The 16,858-nt window shown below is 49.7% G+C and overlaps 5 protein-coding genes across 5 annotated transcripts; 3 read left to right on the top strand and 2 right to left on the bottom strand.

Moving 5' to 3' along the window:
* Nucleotides 1–5,460: 5,460 nt before the first annotated feature.
* GGS25DRAFT_526924 (potassium transporter) lies at nt 5,461–8,643 on the top strand (the record flags this gene model as incomplete). The annotated part of the gene is made up of 6 exons (XM_049265052.1): nt 5,461–5,711; nt 5,790–5,837; nt 5,913–6,099; nt 6,167–6,931; nt 7,001–7,173; nt 7,241–8,643. 6 exons carry the CDS (start codon nt 5,461–5,463, stop codon nt 8,292–8,294), a joined length of 2,478 nt encoding a protein of 825 aa, XP_049121088.1. The 3' UTR covers nt 8,295–8,643.
* A 52-nt stretch (nt 8,644–8,695) lies between these two features.
* Nucleotides 8,696–9,484, bottom strand: GGS25DRAFT_516613 (uncharacterized protein; the record flags this gene model as incomplete). Its single annotated transcript, XM_049263228.1, has 2 exons — nt 8,696–9,277; nt 9,314–9,484. The coding sequence occupies 2 exons, from the start codon at nt 9,482–9,484 to the stop codon at nt 8,696–8,698; spliced, it is 753 nt and encodes a 250-aa protein (XP_049121087.1).
* A 1,088-nt stretch (nt 9,485–10,572) lies between these two features.
* On the bottom strand, nt 10,573–12,080 carry GGS25DRAFT_468677 (S-adenosyl-L-methionine-dependent methyltransferase). Its single transcript, XM_049259093.1, has 5 exons — nt 11,625–12,080; nt 11,427–11,556; nt 10,912–11,310; nt 10,692–10,852; nt 10,573–10,633 (listed from the first exon to the last, which is right to left on the bottom strand). The coding sequence occupies exons 1-5, from the start codon at nt 11,682–11,684 to the stop codon at nt 10,589–10,591; spliced, it is 795 nt and encodes a 264-aa protein (XP_049121086.1). The 5' UTR covers nt 11,685–12,080; the 3' UTR covers nt 10,573–10,588.
* Nucleotides 12,081–12,570: 490 nt separating this feature from the next.
* Nucleotides 12,571–14,366, top strand: GGS25DRAFT_516611 (Dehydroquinate synthase-like protein; the record flags this gene model as incomplete). The annotated part of the gene is made up of 5 exons (XM_049263227.1): nt 12,571–12,900; nt 12,968–13,363; nt 13,424–13,515; nt 13,573–14,030; nt 14,176–14,366. The coding sequence occupies 5 exons, from the start codon at nt 12,571–12,573 to the stop codon at nt 14,364–14,366; spliced, it is 1,467 nt and encodes a 488-aa protein (XP_049121085.1).
* A 388-nt stretch (nt 14,367–14,754) lies between these two features.
* On the top strand, nt 14,755–16,833 carry GGS25DRAFT_13476 (uncharacterized protein). Its single transcript, XM_049256255.1, has one exon. It carries the CDS (start codon nt 14,874–14,876, stop codon nt 16,452–16,454), a length of 1,581 nt encoding a protein of 526 aa, XP_049121084.1. The 5' UTR covers nt 14,755–14,873; the 3' UTR covers nt 16,455–16,833.
* The last annotated feature ends 25 nt before the right edge of the window (nt 16,834–16,858 follow it).

Raw genomic sequence — 16,858 nt, 5'->3', positions numbered from 1 at the left:
GACCGAACTCCTCTCTGAGTTCAATACAGTGCAGTACTGTGTATAGATGGGGGGGGATGGATGGTGGCTTTGGAGTTTTGGAGTTTAGGTATAGGAAACTCCGCATTCACATGCATGCGATACCTAACCTACACTATATCGCGGGGGATGGAATAGAATCACGATTCACCGGTAGTTACTCAAATGATCGTCAAACCACCACATTGAGCTCGTACTAGACTGGGTAGCATCTACCATAGATGTGCAGACCCCCCCCTGAATATAGCATCCTCTTTAGTCAGGTTGATTATCGACGATATAACGTAAGCGACCAAAGGGACGGTTCTACTCCAGGTTCTTGTTTGGTTCTTGTTTGGTCGAGAACGTGCTAAACAGGGGTTCCAGTCGCTACCCCGGGGAATTATGGGTAGGGGTCCGGTAGCGCTGCACATCGTTCGCGTCTCATCTGCTCATCTGGCGTTTGGCGGACTTCCGAATAGATAGCTCCGAACTACGTGTGCAACTCGATCCATATCCCTTGGACGTCATAGACGGGGCACAGGTTATACAAATACCTGGGCTCTTCCACTGCTTTCTTCCGATGTAGACCTTCTCATTTCAATTTTAACCCAGAAAAAAGCCATCCAACATTGCTCGATCTACCTGCACTTGAAGCTTAGTAGGGTGACTGTGCCTCGACACCTACCACACACTCCAGACGAAGATCCTTACCCCAATATCTGGCCCGGAGTTCCGTCGGCTGCGCGACCACGCCTACTTACCTGTGTACACGTGTATGTTGGTTCCCGCAGCTTGTGCGGGGACGTTGTACATAAGAAGGGCGTTGGGGTCATTCAACTTACTCTTTTACCCCAGACTCTCAGACTCTCAGACTCCCAGATAATCCGGGGAACCCAAAATCCCACCTGAAAACTACGTTGGGCCGGAAGGATCGTACTTGTGAATAACTAGTTCACCGGTGTAGGATTTAGTACGCAGAAGCCTAGTGAGATACTCATAAAACAACCCGGGAACACAACAGCAAAACGGGCTTATTTCTTTTGCCAACGACGATGGATATGGAACCGGCAAGCCCTTCGAGCCCCTCACCGACTGCTGATTCGGACCCTTGGTTCTGGTCATGGGTTTCGACTTCATATCCCAATTAAACCAACCACGACTCACTCACTCACTGCAACGAATCAAATGACTGCCAAGCATGACTGGCTGAGATAGAAGGAAGGCGGGCGTCGCGCGAGGGAACTCGCTCGAGCCCGTGGCTTACTTGGCTTGTGTTGAGGCTCAATGTGGCGAGAGCTGAAGAGCTTGTAATGCTGTCAATGCGACACGTTTCTACCGGCTCAGCACTTGCGCGATAGTGGTTGTATCATTCCCTGTTCTAGGGAATCCATTTTCAACAAGTGTAATTCCGTCCTTGGCCTTCGCAATGCGTGCGGGGGAAGGAGGAGTCTACTTTCCCTCAACAAGAAAGATCTCGCACTGCTAAAGTCTTGAAATGAAGGGATGTTCGCAGACTTTCAGGCCATTTTACCTGGGTACATTGCTGCGCCGAAAGGGCTGCTGCAACTATTGGGTATCGGCATGAGTTTGAACGATGGCTACGATAACGAATGTCCTGGAGGGTTTAACGTGTCAATCTCACTGTATCCTGTATCCATACTTCGGATGAGGAGAGTGCTAGCGTGACGCGTAGGTCGAGATTGGGTTTTGGGTATAGCTTGGTCAATAGGGCAAAGGGATGGATTCTTGGTGTCAAAGTTTGCAGTGTGTTTGAGCGGACTTCGTATCAATCCAGGAGGGCTTGGTGCTTAGTGGTTCGGTTGACGAAATATGCCGCCGAGTAAAAAGTCAAGTCAAAGAGTCGATGCAAACAAGTTAAGATGTCAAAGGGGGAATATTGATTAAGGAGACAAAGCCGTGGCCGATTTTGCGTGTATTTCTGTCTATAGGGGATTGATGTTAGCCCAATCTGTTTCGTATTTCAATGTTCAGCTTCCAGTCGCAACAACACATTGGATATTTTCATGATCGCTCCGTGAGGCATCGAATGTTAAGTTGGTAATTTTAGCTCATGAAGAAAATCCAAATCATATGAGAAACATTGAACTGAGACAACTGACTAAGCCGATCAAGGATTTAGGCAGTAACAGGTAAGGGTGCTTTCCAATATCCTTATATCCCCCTGTGGTTCCGATTGTCGGAGTCATGTATTTTATCTTGACGGAAGGAACGAAACTGGGACACACCAAAAAAATAGCAGAGCCAATGAACTAATTGCATATTCTCAGCTTATTCACAAAGATTTTCTTAATTGTGGCCTTCGAGAGATTCTCTGGAGTTTCTTCTGTAACAACGTCGAGTCCGTAACTGCAATCAATCAAAGCTTTCACTGCCCCTCCAAACCAAAAAACCATGGCTCAGTTCCCACCCCCACCAGTTAATACTATCGACTGGCCAAATCTTGGCTTCAAAGTGCGCGAGGGTAAGTCTGCTGTATCACTACACCAGAAGAGGTATAAGCCAATAAATTGACCCAATATCTCCTTGGTTTTAAATAGTGAACGGGCATATCGAGTCGCACTACTCGCTCAAGACCGGAAAATGGACGTCCCCCGAGTTTGTCGCTGACCCATACATCCGCCTCCATGGTATGGCCCCAGCCATTAACTATGGTCAACACGCATATGAAGGCCTCAAAGCTTTCCGTACTCCCTCTGGAGACATACAGACCTTTCGACCGGATCGAAATGCTGTCCGCATGCAGCACTCGGCCGAGTTCATATCTATCCCTCCTGTACCTTCCGACTTGTTTCTCGATGCCGTAAAAGCAGCCGTGTCTCTCAATGCCGAGTATGTCCCTCCTCATGAGATCGGCGCAGCTATGTATATACGACCGCAAATCTATGGATCCAGCGCCCAATTGGGCCTGACACCTCCCGAGGAATATACTTTTGCGGTCTTTGTCATGCCCACGGGAGTGTACCACGGTGCGCATCCTGTCAAGGCTCTGATCTTGGACGACTTTGATCGCGCAGCTCCACATGGAACCGGCACTGCAAAGATTGGAGGAAACTATGCGCCCGTATTCAGGTGGAGTGAGAAGGCCAGGAACGAAGGTTTTGGCATTACGCTTCATCTAGACAGCGCGACCCATACAGAAATAGACGAATTCAGCACGAGTGGATTTATCGGCGCTCTTGTCGACGGAGACAATGTGACACTTGTGGTACCCGACTCCCAGAACGTGATTCAGAGCGTAACAGCGGATAGTATCGTGGAAATTGGTCGTAGCTTTGGGTGGAAGGTGGAGAAAAGACCTGTGAGCATCATTTGGCTGATCAGACAGTGGTTTTTCAATCTTGCTAATTCCATTCCAGATTCAATACACCGAGCTACCTAAATTCTCTGAGGTCATGGCTGCAGGAACCGCTGCGGCTATTGTGCCAATACGGTCCATCTCGCGACGCCTCGACCCCGCGTCACCACAATCCATCACCTCTGTACTCAAGGAGCATCCTCGTCTGTCGACCGAGGGAGAGTTCGAAAAAGTTACATTTATCCCGGAGGCGATTGAAGACGCAGGCCCTATTTGGTTACGGCTTATTACTCAACTCAAAGGGATCCAGCTAGGCAAGGTCAATGATGATTTTGGCTGGTGTTTCCCCATTACCCGTGAGGATGGAATAAAAGTGACCGGTGAGAAAAACGGCGCGAGCAGCAACGGAGAAACCGTCGACCAATTGGACTAATCAAGCCAATGGACTTCGAATATTGTTCACTCAATTCCCATACAAGGATTTTAAGGATGCGCTGATGGGTAAGACAAAAAAAGTTCGAAAACAGGAGAAAATATAAGACTAGATAGACGAAGATTCGTTCCTTTATAATCTAAGACACATGGATGTGTTGTTTCAATGGGATTTGCGTCTCACTGCATACATATATAGGGTCATTTGATAACTACCTACCTAAGTTGGTAGTCGTATGTATAGTCGCATTGCGTTGAATATGCGCCTGTCTTATCAAACCTCCAACGAGAACACGACAATCAACAGCGTATCGTCTGCGACACAGAAATAGTTAACTGGAGCGGTGGAAACACGAGCCTGCTTATTTTTTATTTTATTTTCTCAACAAGCCATTTCAAATATCATCATCATCGAATTAAAAGTTAACAGCTAATAAGTCGTTCATTAACTTCCGCTAATATCAATTAAGAAGTCCTAACCGTTTATTTCAAGTACTGCATAGTAACGTAGCCAGGTTTGGATTTTATTCCTGTTTTTACCCAGGTATGTCTATTTCACATGTCATCCAGAAGCGTTGGAGTTAACTTGGAGACTAACCTTATAGTATCCTAGACTTTGCATATTGGATGAGGCATTTTTCTCCAGCTATATTCTTTTTATTGCCGCTGGGTACCTCATCTGAATCCATCGAAGTATTGACATGCCGTAGGTACTGTAGCTGGCTAGATACCTACCTAATCTAGTAACTACCTAGGTAACCAGGTAGGCTACTCTAGGTAGATCCATATGCAAACCCCGTCCTCATAATGAGCACTCGTCTTACGAATATGTATTATCTCGATATTAGGTCCTCTCTATCATGAGGCTGGCTCACGATAAGGAAACAAAAATCTCCAATTCGTCACGTCAGTGAGTCTGTCATACCCCCCCTAGACATCAATTCGTTGGACTGGATCTTGGCTCCGCAGCCCCTTATCGAGAGGCGCCCTGTCCCAGTCCAAACTCCAAATTGTGTTGACACTTACGCCGGAAAATAGCGGGCTCTCTTTCAACTCATCTCCTTCTTCTCTACAACAAAGCAAGCTTTCAACAAGCTTTGTGCACAGCCCCTGAAAATCGAGATCGACACTAATGCTAGGGCTTTGTTTGAGTCGGGGGGAGCTACTCCAACGACCCCAGTCTTACAGTCTCTCCCCCTCCCCCGTTCGAGAACCGATATATCATTTCTCACCGGCAGAATTAGCTTCTAGCTTCCACAGGCTAGTACCACGCATCCGCTTTCGTTCTTTTTGTCGGCTCCCACATGCTCTGTACGAAGAAGAGGCCTCTCACTCGTCTTCCCCACGCCGATCTTTCGTCTTATCATGACCCGGGCTTTGGATCCAGATGATTCCTTCAATTTGGTGGATGCTCTTCCCGTCAGCAAAATTTGCGCCGACCTAATCCTTTGGCGCAGTGTGTACAGTTAGCTGTAATAATCTAGTTTTACTTCTTTCTCATATAATTAAATCACCTTCACCATTTGCACCATTTGCATCAGGCTAGATCAAATTCAAAGTTTCAGGGCTTTTCCTCCTGGTCATGTGAATAACACCTAGCCTTGCGAAGTAAATTTTTTTCCCTTTGGCACGCTTCTTCGTGTACCTCAAATAGGACTTGACTTTCCTTTCCATCTATCTATCTCTCTTTCGTAGGATGCAGTTTGATCATCATGACGGCCCCAACGACAATCACCATTGCTGCGGATGACGACGTGTCCGGTAAGCCGGACAGCTCTACCAACATGCCTGATATTGGAGGCATCTACCACTCGCGCAACTTCTCGCGGCCCCGTAGATCGCGCAGTAACACGCACGGGTCTCACGATAGGCGGAGCGATCACCTCGACGTCGAGGACGAGGATGATTGGCTCCGCGACGATGGCCGCAAGAAGCAGGTTTTCAAGGGCGCTCAGCTACTCTGGTATCACAACTCCTACTGTTCGCTGGGTGATACGGTCTGACTTGATGTATGAGTGTTCACTGACTGTTTGTGTTAAAGGCTGGCGTATCAATCTATTGGTGTCATCTACGGTGATATCGGGACCAGGTACATAACCATCTTTTTCCGTGTCCTCCTCGTCTTTGTCTTTGAAAATTCGTCGCTATAACTGAAGGATGTTAGTCCGCTATACGTGTATTCGAGTACCTTCACCGATCAGCCCAGCTATGACGATCTCCTCCAGGTGCTGTCCGTCATTCTGTGGTCCTTGACTATCATGGTCACGCTGAAATATGTGTTGATCATCCTGCACGCTGATAACCAGGGCGAGGGAGGCACCTTCAGCTGCTACTCGCTGCTTACCCGATATGTTAGTAATTTCTGGGATATTACCTATGCAAAGTCGTCAATTTTGTGGTTGTTAACAACATGTCCAGGCCAACATCACGGATCGCGACCCGCGAGAGGAGCGGCTCGTGAAGATGGAGCGGTTCCAGACAAATGATATGCGCCCGAGCAATCGGACATTGCGATCCACCATTGAGCGAAGCATATTCACGCGCGGTCTGCTGAAGACCATCGGCGTCCTAGCTGTGTCCATGGTCATCGCCGACGGAGTCCTCACACCCGCCCAGTCCGTCCTCGGCGCCGTGCAGGGTCTCTCCGTTGTGAGCCCGGACATATCCAGCGCCACCATCGTCGGCACGTCGTGCGGCATCCTCGTCGTCCTCTTCCTCCTCCAGCCCCTCGGCACCACCAAGCTCGCGAACACATTCGCGCCCATCGTGATGCTGTGGCTCGCGTTCAACGCCGGCTTCGGCATCTACAACCTCGTCATGTTCGACCACTCCGTGCTCAAGGCCTTCTCGCCGTACTACGCCATCCACTTCTTCGTCGAGAAGAAGACGGCCGCGTGGCGGATGCTGGGCGGTATCTTGCTCGCGTTCACCGGTGTCGAGGCGCTGTTCGCTGATCTCGGCGCGTTCAGCATGCGCGCTATCCAGATCAGCTGGCTGTCGTACTGCTACCCTTGCCTGCTGCTCGCGTACATCGGCCAGGCCGCGTATATCAGCGTGCATCCCGAGGCGTACTCGAACCCGTTTTACAATTCTGTTCCCCCCGGTATGTTGTATCCTAGTCTTGTGGTGGCGATTCTGGCAGCTATTGTGGCGTCGCAGGCTATGATTACGGCTGTTTTCCAAGTAAGTAAATGTGCTCTCTACTACTACTGATTAGTCGGTGGATAAGATGCTAAGTGTTCGTTTCTGCAGCTCATCAGCCAGTTGATGAAACTGTCGTACTGCCCCCAAGTCAAGATCGTGCATACGTCGACGAAGTTCTATGGGCAGCTATACGTGCCGTTCGTCAACTGGGTCTTGTTGTGCGGTACCATCCTTGTCACCTGCATCTACTCGAACACGACTCGCCTCGGTAACGCGTACGGGTAAGTGAACCAACAACCCCCCCTCCCCTCCCCAATAAGACCCCCATCTTATTAACTAACCCCTCAGTGTCTGCGTCATGTTCGTGACCTTCTTCGACACCTGCATGGTGACCCTCGCGTCCCTGATCGTCTGGCGCCTCTCCCCCTTCCTCGTCGTCCTCCCCTGGCTCTTCTTCGCCACCGTCGACGGCCTGTACCTCTCCTCCTCGCTCATCAAGGTGCCCGAGGGCGCCTGGTTCACCATCACCATCGCCGGCGTCCTCGCCTGCATCTTCCTGCTCTGGCGCTTCGGCAAGGAGAACCAGTGGCGCGCCGAGGCCGAGGACCGCTTCCGCCCCGGTCAGCTGCTGCACACGACCGACGACACGCCTGACGGGGGTTTAGTGATGACGGCGCGCTGGGGGGGTGGGGGCGTCAGTAGGATTCGTGGGTTCGGTGTGTTTTTTGACAAGACGGGCACCCTGACGCCGACGGTGTTCACGCAGTTCGTGACGAAATTCGGCACGATCCCCGACGCGATGGTCTTCTTCCACCTCCACCCGGTCGAGGAGCCGTCGGTGCCGGCCAGCCTGCGCTTCGCCGTGTCGCGCATCCCTGCCGTGCCGGGCTGCTATCGCCTGGTCATCCGCCACGGGTTCATGGACGAGGTCATGACGCCCGATCTCGCGGCGCTCATCTACGAGCAAGTCCGCAAGTTCGTCGTCCGGAAGGCTTCGCCGCCTGCTGGCGATAACGCGCGCGAGGTTGCGCATGATGGGGACAACGCGGACGCTACCGAAGTCCACGACCACGACGCGGCCGGCGCGACCGCAAGCACCACCACCACACCCCCCGCCACAACCGCCAGCGCCACCGCCCACGACAAAGCCGCCACCCTGCTCCTCCTCTCCGACGAGGCCGCGCGCGAGGAATTGGGTAGATTGGACCGCGCGTACGCGACCAAGGTCATGTACGTGATCGGCAAGGAGCAGATGCGCATCAAGACGCAGTCGGCGTCGGTTTTCCGCCGCGTCGTGCTCACGACGTTCCTGTGGATCAGGGAGAATACGCGGGCGAAGATTGCGAATTTGAGGCTGGCGATGGATAGGGTTGTTGAGGTCGGGTTTGTGAAGGAGATATAACAGGAGGAGGGGCTGTGGACTACCTGCTGGGAAGAAAGGTAAAATGGGGGTGGAGGGTGGAGGGTACACATGTGAGGTTGGTTGGTTGGTTGGCTGGCTGGCTGGTATATATAACACCGAGGGTAGGTGAGGTATATACATGTTGGATGGTGTTGAATTCTGGGATGAGTCCATTTTGGGGGGATTAGGATATTTACTTGGAACTATAGCTTCACGAGTTATAGAGTCACAATTGGATTCTGCCTAGTAGTTTACATGCATGACATGGTATCGACAACGATACTGTATAGACAACCATGTACAGCCTAGTCAGACTACCTTTGTTCCGACCCATTATCATCATCAGCATTCGTCCTTACAGCGTGCCCCATTGAATATTCCCATCGGTGACAACCTCAAGTTTACTCCTGGATAGGCTTCAACCAAATGCGAGCCTGGACTCGCATGCCGTCGGTGTGGTCATCGAGCGATTCGCCTCGTGGGTTCATAACGTCCATGAGCATGGCTTGCATGCAATCCGAGGCATGCTGCATACGTCGAATTTGGGCATGGACATTGCATGCCACCTCCGGGAGCCCGATGAGCTCGTCCAAGTAGAGGTCCAAACGGCTGGTGAACAAGTCCGCGCGCACTGTGACAGAGGCGCTGAGGTCCGTGGCAGCTTGGATGCTCTCCGCAGCCGCCGCTGGGAACCAGGACCAGTCGTAGCTTGCTTGGTCTCCGACCTTCCCCATGATGAACTTGAAAAACTGCAGGTTGTTGCGGGTGCGGAGCAAGGCGGCGGTCATCTGCTCGTGCTCTTCAGCAATCTCGGCGCGGATGTGCGAGATCCACAAGGGGCAGATCATGTCCGCCGCGTCCTCGCTGTCGGCGTGACCAAAGTCGCTCTTAGCCTCGGAGTTAGTCGTGCCGGCATCTTCGATATCGGCCTCGTACGCGGATTGCTCGGCGTTGACGTAGTTCGCGTCGTAGTACTGGCGGGCCTTCGGGTCCTTGAGCACCTCCTAAGCGCTCTGGACCGCGAGGAACTTCCCGTGAGCTTCGGCGTCGTTGCCACGCTTGTCGGGGTGGTACTTGAGAGCAGCTATCTTATAGGCTTGCTTGATCTCCTTGGAGGAGGCGACGGGGGCAACGTCGAGGTCGCGGTACAAGTCTCGCTGCAGAATGTGGGCAGGGACAACGGCAGCCATGATGAAGATGAATAGTTTGCTAGTCGAGGATATTTCTGGTGTGTGCTCGTGTTTGATACCGTGTAGGCACTCGAGATGGTGGTTGATCTGTGATGAGTTGTGTAAATAATAATGTTCCAGCTATGGTCCGCTGTGAATAGACGCGTGCTTGGGACCGTAAACAGACGCGTATATGAAATAGTAGTCAACTGACAGCGAGCTAATGCTTTCGCAAGTGATAGATCGTAGCAAAAGACAACGAGGATAGAAAATAAGGGAAGAGGTGAGGTGAGGAGGACAATTTGCTAAGCTAGATGTAGGCCTCACTCTCTGCAAAGTTGTTGGAGGAGTTGTTGAAAGTAGGTGGTTGTGGGCTAGATGAGAATGTGGGCAGACCTTTTATATCTTCCTGTGGAAAGAACTTAGGTATCCAAGGTAGCCTTGGGCAGCATACATGCTTCAGCAATATATAGGTACTTCGGCAGGTACTTCGGCAGGTAATGAGCAGGTTTTCAGTTGTCTAGGAGCTTATACACCTGGTTGTAGAGCCCTCCAGATGGCCAAGAAGCTTCTGAGGCTTCTGGTTGGTCCCCGTTGTGTGGATACGGACGCAGATGCAACAGTGCCAACAGTCGATAAATAGACCCGAATGGTATTGTTTGCAGGGCCCTAGTTGTTGAGGTATGAAGGTTGAGTGCATAATGGACACTTGGCATGTGGCTGTCTTCAAGTTTAGTGAATGGGATGAATGGCATATTTCACGACGTGGCTGATATCGAATTGTAGCTATGCACTAAGAACACCACACTGCAGAGAATGGTTGTGACTTGAAGATAACGAATACAGACACGCGTTCACCAAATACATCAACAATATAGCATCTTGGGAGACCGGTTACAATCATGTGGCTACCCTTGAAAGACTTCAAAAAGACTAGATAGATACCATTGTGCTAACAGAACATAATTCAACACACAGCCATTAAGAATCTTAAGGATTTCGCTGTAATTTGATGTTTGGCAGATTATAAAGCTAATATGTTGTCCCGAACCCCTATTGCGAACCAGCTGGTTGAACACGAAATAGAAAAAGTGCGCACATAAATTAGTACTATGCCAAGAACACTTAAGATACTTGTACACCAGTGCAAGTTGTGATTTCTACCGCATCCTATGTTACAATTAGCTCAGTTGTGCGTGGATATCAACGTAATAATTGGAAGACTTACAGGTACACCACTCGGTTCCCACCCCTCCACGAATTGGCTGTCGTATATCAGATTAGGGTTTCCCTGCTGGAAAGGCTCATCTTCGCTATCAAGCTGTCTCCTTTTCTCCTCCACCGTGCTTCGGACGTATTTCAAATAGGGGGGGTTCCCCGGCTTGACAACTGCGAAACGTATTAGAACTACTGAATAATTTGATTCGATCAATAGAAACTAGACTGACCATTATCTGCTGCCAATATAGTTCCAGCTCGAATGAAGTCCAGATCCTCGCAAAGCTTCAAGTCAGTTATGTAGGATGCCTTCTGGTGGTCGAGGAAGAGGATGTCAATATCCTGCAATTTCTGTTCTCTGCGGAGTCGTAGTAAAGATTCGGAACTGGCGCCAACGATAACCTTGACAATGTCACTTAGTCCGGCGAGATCGACGACCATGGATATTACAGCGGCGAACTCGGGGTTCAATTCCAAGCTGAAATATCGCTTGCCTCCAGAGTCTCGTAAGGCAGCCCCGAAGGCGACGGCGGAGTATCCAACGTACCCACCTAGTTCGACCATGACATTTGGTTTGTGTTTCTTGATGAGGTCCACGATCGTTTTCGATTTGTATTCGCCTATGTTCACTAGGAGGGGTATAGGGGTTAGTAATGGAGCATAGGAGGCAAGTGTAATAGCGAGTATGGCCCGTCACTAGTTGTGCAGGAGAATTAGATCGAAAAGTACTAGTCAGAATGCATACTAAGATATTTCTCTGTCTTTCCATATTCATCAATAGCATCGAGGACCCGCTGAGGATTTCCTCGAATTTCGTCTAGATCAGGGTGTCCATAGAGGAAATGGAGTAAATCAATCTCTCTTCCATCGTCGAACTAGACGGTGTTTCGCAGGTTAGTCTAGGAAAATCGGGGATAAATTAATTCTTATTAAGCGTACTAACGTAGGTCTCTTCTTGAGCTTGGTATGCTTCCCCCTTAAAGGACTCCTTTTCGAGTACCATTTTCTTGAGCTTACGATGTTGTGTCACTTGGTGCGTTCAATGAAGCCGAAGACGTTATCGGTTTTGTCAATATGGAGCAGTTCGACAATGTTATGTTGCCCGCCGTCACTAGGTACAGCTATTGATTCATATCCGAGTGTTGAAGTCATCGATTGTTGCCCGGATTATCCTCCGACATATATCTAACCTAGTTTGCGGATATGAGTAAGGGGCAAGGATGTTTTTGGGCGGTATGATCCGTTAGCAGCAGATATGTAGATATGGAGCTTGTATTGGAGGTATGGAGCCCATCCCGCACATTCTTTACTGTAGGTGAGGCCATTGTTCCAAGTCAACGGTATAGTTCGCTGCGACCTGAAATCAATGAATCATTTAGTCAATACGAAACAAGGTGCCCCCTAAAAAGACTAAAACGATAATCTTAGATGTCATCTTTGCACTAAGTGCTGGTATGTGAGATCTATATCTGGCTAATATTAGTTAGTGCGAGATGTTACTGCATGCAGAGTCGAGGAAACAAGGGGTTCTAGAAGCCTATTTTTTTTCTTGACATTAAATCACATGCTATGTTGCGATGCCAGCTTCTTAAGGTCTGAGTAGCATTGCAACGACGATGACGGAAGTATATGTACATAACTGAGGATTGATTGGGAGCGTGCAAATATTGCGAATCTTTGTATGAGCAGTAATGACGAATTCAGCTCAAGATATGACAATCACCGACTTGAAGGTTCCTGGTACTTGAACTACATATGTATGGCATTCCCTTCATTTATCAGGGATGCATTTAATTAAGAGCTCTAGAGACTTCCATGATCTGATATCATCCACACCCTGAGTGCACATACCTTCTTGACTACTTTCTCTACCTCTCGTCCGCCTTGCAATGTCTGACCTTCAAGCAAACGTCCAGGAGACCAAGGATGGCTTCCACGTCGAGGGTTACGAGAAGATCGAATACGATTTCACGTTCGTCGATGGGATTTTTGACATCGCAAACTCAAATCTCGCAAATTGCTACAAGAAATGGGGTCGAGTTCTGGCGGTCACCGACAAGAACGTATACGGTATATACGGGACGAAGATGAAGAACTATTTCGACCATTATAACCTTCAGCTTAAGGTTCATCAGACTTCCATTGGGGAGAAGGCGAAAACGATTGAAACTTTCCTGGAAATAGCTGATAGCATGACTGAGTTCGGTATCATCCGAAAGGTACTTGATTGCTCCCTTTTGATGAGTCTTTTTGAGGTGCTCGCTAAACATGTCGCTCATGTGATAGGAACCTGTCCTCGTTGTTGGCGGTGGACTCGTGACAGATGTTGCCGGATTTGCCTGTGCTGCGTACCGTCGCAACACGAACTTCATCAGAGTGCCTACCACCGTGATAGGCCTGATCGACGCAAGTGTCAGCATAAAAGTAGCTGTCAACTATGGCCGATATAAGAATCGTCTCGGTGCATATCATGCCCCGCTCCACACGTTCCTGGATTTCACGTTCCTTCGAACTTTGCCCATTTCTCAAGTCCGAAACGGGTTCGCCGAGCTGATCAAGATCTCATCTTGCTCCCATACACATGTGTTCGATTTGTTAGACAAGTTCTGCGAACAATTAATCGAGACGAAGTTTGGTCGAGCTGATGGATCGACAGCCGAAATCCGTAGGGCTGCAGACCTTGTACGTTTTTACCACTCCTTAGGCCTTATCATGGAGTACAGGTAGCTAACATAGTTCTAGATCAACCGCGAAGGTATCTTCGAAATGCTCAAATTAGAATCTCCTAACCTTCACGAGATCGGCCTCGATAGAGTGATTGCATATGGCCATACGTGAGTCAATTCTATCACATGGTTCGTGGCGACAGCCTTATTGATGAACATTCATAGCTGGTCACCGTTGCACGAACTCATCCCAGAAACTCCATTGCGACACGGGCATGCAATCTCCATCGACATGGCGTATTCCGCCACTCTAGCCAAGGAACGCGGACTGCTTTCAGAGAAGGAACATCGCCGACTATTCGGACTATTCTCGCGAGCCGGGCTATCTATTGATCACCCTCAATTCGACAACGAAGTTTTGGAGAAGGGCACGGCAGCTATCCTGAAGACGCGCGACGGATTATTGCGGCTTGCTGTACCGAGCCCTCTAGGATCTTGTGTTTTCTTGAACGATGTATCCGTCAAAGATCTAAAAGATGCGCTTAAGAAACATAAGGAGGTAGCGAAAACGTACCCACGACAAGGCGCTGGGATTGAAGCGTATGTCGACAGCAGCGATACTGGCTACACTGACCTCGAAGCGGAGAATATGAGTGTTCAAAAGAACGTGAAGGAAGCGGGAGGTAAGAATTTCCTTTGCGTCTTTTCTTTTTTTTCCTTATTCTGCCCCGCCCCCTTTTATTCGCGCCCCGCGTAACTATACCCAGTGCCTACGTTTACCCATTTGAAGTTCCGATATGTTACGGGTGCTAACACTTCAAAACTTAGTATTTCACGAAAATAACGGCATTATCGATGGTATTCACGATCATGGAAAGGCGAATGGACATAAGCGGCAAGACTCTGGCTGTCAGTTGATCAACGACTCTGGTATTGATGACCACCCTGACCAATACCTCATTAACCTCTCTGACGTTCCTGTCAACGAGGCGCCAAACGGCATAAAGGCTCAGGCATAATTCTATGAAGCATTTCTCGGTGTTTAAAACTGCCTACTCTCGGGGCTTAATTTCTAGTGCGTTGTATATACTTGGTAGTCAATCATACGTATGTAGTATTATGACAGATTAAAAGTTTAATTTTGCATTTCGTATCTGAGGAATCTTGACCTAATTCGACACAGTTATACGATGATTTCCTGAACTCAACCTCTCATGGAATTGGGACTTATCCAACATCTTTTCATGCGCATCCAAACTCTCCTACAGATTCTCGTATTAAGTGGTGACGTCTTCTATCTGGAACATTGGGATATGAATCAACGAACTCATAATTCACTATCAATGGAATGTGAACTATATTTCTATTACGTCAGACACTACTACCTAGAGGTAGTAATTGCAATATGTAACATTTTAGGGATATTGATCAAGTAACCTACCCCCTACCCACTACCTTCTACTCATGATTCCGGGCCCTGGGAGCTAGTTACATCATCATCGGGCTACCCATCAACACACACTGACATGGCAATATCACTGCCCAACCCAGACTCCCTCAAAATCTTCAGCCTAGTACTTCTCAGCCTCCTCCTCCTCCCATTTTCCCTCTCAGCCCTATTCCTCTCTCTCATCGCAGGCAGAAACCCCCCTTTCCACAAATCATGCACCTCCTCTCCGCAACGACGACGACGAACAATCCTCGTCACCGGCCTAGGAATGGCCAAGGGCCTCACCCTAGCCCGCTCCTTCTACCTCGCCGGCCACCGCGTCATCGGCGCCGACTTCGAGCACCCTCGCATTCCCTGCTCGGGCCGGTTCTCACGAAGTCTAGCGGCGTTCTATCGACTCCCGCGCGTAGACGGCGATGACAATGATGATAGCGAAAGCACGAAAACGAACACCAACACCAACACGAACAAAGTTTACAGCCGTGCCCTGCGCGACATCATCGAGGCCGAGAACGTCGACCTCTGGGTGTCCTGCTCCGGCGTCGCCAGCGCCGTGGAAGACGCGCAGGCGAAAGAGTTCGTGGAGTCACACACATCGTGCAAATGCATCCAGTTCGACGTTGCGACGACCGCAAAGCTGCACAACAAACGCTCCTTCGCCACCGCGTGCAAGAAACTCGGGCTCTCGGTGCCGGAGACGCACGAAGTGACGTCCAAACGCGACGTCCACCGCATTCTCGCGGCGTGCGCGAAGTCCGAGTCGCCGCTGCGGTTCATCCTCAAGCCGGTGGGCGTCGACGATGCGCATCGCGCGGACATGACGCTCTTGCCCCTCGCTACGAAGGTAGAGACCGAGAGGCATGTGTACGGGCTGCCTATCTCGGAGACGAGTCCGTGGATCCTGCAGGAATATATACCGGGCGGCGAGGAGTACTGCACCCATGCGCTCGTGGTGCGCGGCGAGGTGAAGTGCTTTGTAGTGTGTCCGAGCGCTGACATGCTGATGCACTACACGCCGGTATCGCCCGCCTCGCCCCTCTGGCGCGCGATGCTAGATTTCACGGCTGAGTTTGTGCGGCGCTCGGCCAGGCCGGAGGATATGACTGGCCATCTTAGCTTTGACTTTATGGCGAGCGAGGGGATGGGTGGGGATGAGGGGAGGAGGAAGAAGAAGAAGAAGAAGGAAAAGAGGGTTTTTGCGATCGAGTGTAATCCGCGTGCGCATACGGCGGCGGTGCTGTTCGATCATCGCGGCGAGGAGGCGGAGGCGATGGTGCGGGCTTATCTCTCTGCGGTTGAGGGGACCCAGAAAGGGGAGAAAACGAAGTCACTCGCCAGTGCAGAAGATTCATTAGTCGTGCCGTCTAATAGTACACGATCGAGATACTGGATTGGCCACGATGTAGTATCACTTCTCTTGTACCCCGGATTACGATGGGGTATGGGGTTTACTGGTTTTCGATGCGTTTTAGCAGCTGTGCTTGATTTAGTGTCCCATGTTCTTCTGTGGAAAGACGGCACATTTGAGATATGGGATCCGCTCCCGGCTGTATTATTGTACCATGTCTATTGGCCTCTAGTGATGATCGAGGCTTGGTGGTATGGCAGGCGCTGGAGTAGGATTAACGTTAGTACAACTAAAGTTTTTGGGTGCTAGTCGTAATAGGTATTATAGACGAAATATAAGTAAATATTAGAGAAAGATTCCGGAATGTATGACCGTCTATTTAGATCGCTGTGTTCCAATGTGATATGCATATAATCCCACATGGATTAGCATGTTTACTCTCGCTGAAAGGGGCCTCAAGTTACCTAGAGATACTCGGATAAACAAGGAAATCCATCAAGTTTACATGTGATAATAATATGTTTTATCAGGCCAGAAGAAAGTTTACATATGTGCCTATCTAGGTCGATGACCTCATGAACCTGACGACTGTCGAGGGCTTCTGTGTTGACCGTTAATGCTTCACATCCGCGGTACTTACATTTCCGCGACACTGCTTTCATGTATCTATGGCGGATCACAGAGTAAATTACTTCACCTGCTCTTTAGGCCAT

This window comes from Hypoxylon fragiforme (assembly GCF_022984875.1).
Source record: "Hypoxylon fragiforme strain CBS 206.31 chromosome Unknown GGS25scaffold_1, whole genome shotgun sequence".
Classification (NCBI taxonomy): domain Eukaryota; kingdom Fungi; phylum Ascomycota; class Sordariomycetes; order Xylariales; family Hypoxylaceae; genus Hypoxylon; species Hypoxylon fragiforme.
Note: the sequence above shows the minus strand (reverse complement) of the source record. Positions and strands in the feature narration are given on the sequence as shown.

Excerpts from the sequence above, each read along its gene's own strand:
- GGS25DRAFT_468677 (XM_049259093.1), bottom strand. The coding sequence starts at position 11,684 with ATGGTACTCGAAAAGGAGTCCTTTAAGGGGGAAGCATACCAAGCTCAA. Across the intron at positions 10,853-10,911 it reads TATATTGGCAGCAGATAATG|TTGTCAAGCCGGGGAACCCC; the intron begins GTCAGTCTAGTT and ends TACGTTTCGCAG. Across the intron at positions 10,634-10,691 it reads GGGAACCGAGTGGTGTACCT|GATGCGGTAGAAATCACAAC; the intron begins GTAAGTCTTCCA and ends ATTGTAACATAG.
- GGS25DRAFT_13476 (XM_049256255.1), top strand. The coding sequence starts at position 14,874 with ATGGCAATATCACTGCCCAACCCAGACTCCCTCAAAATCTTCAGCCTA.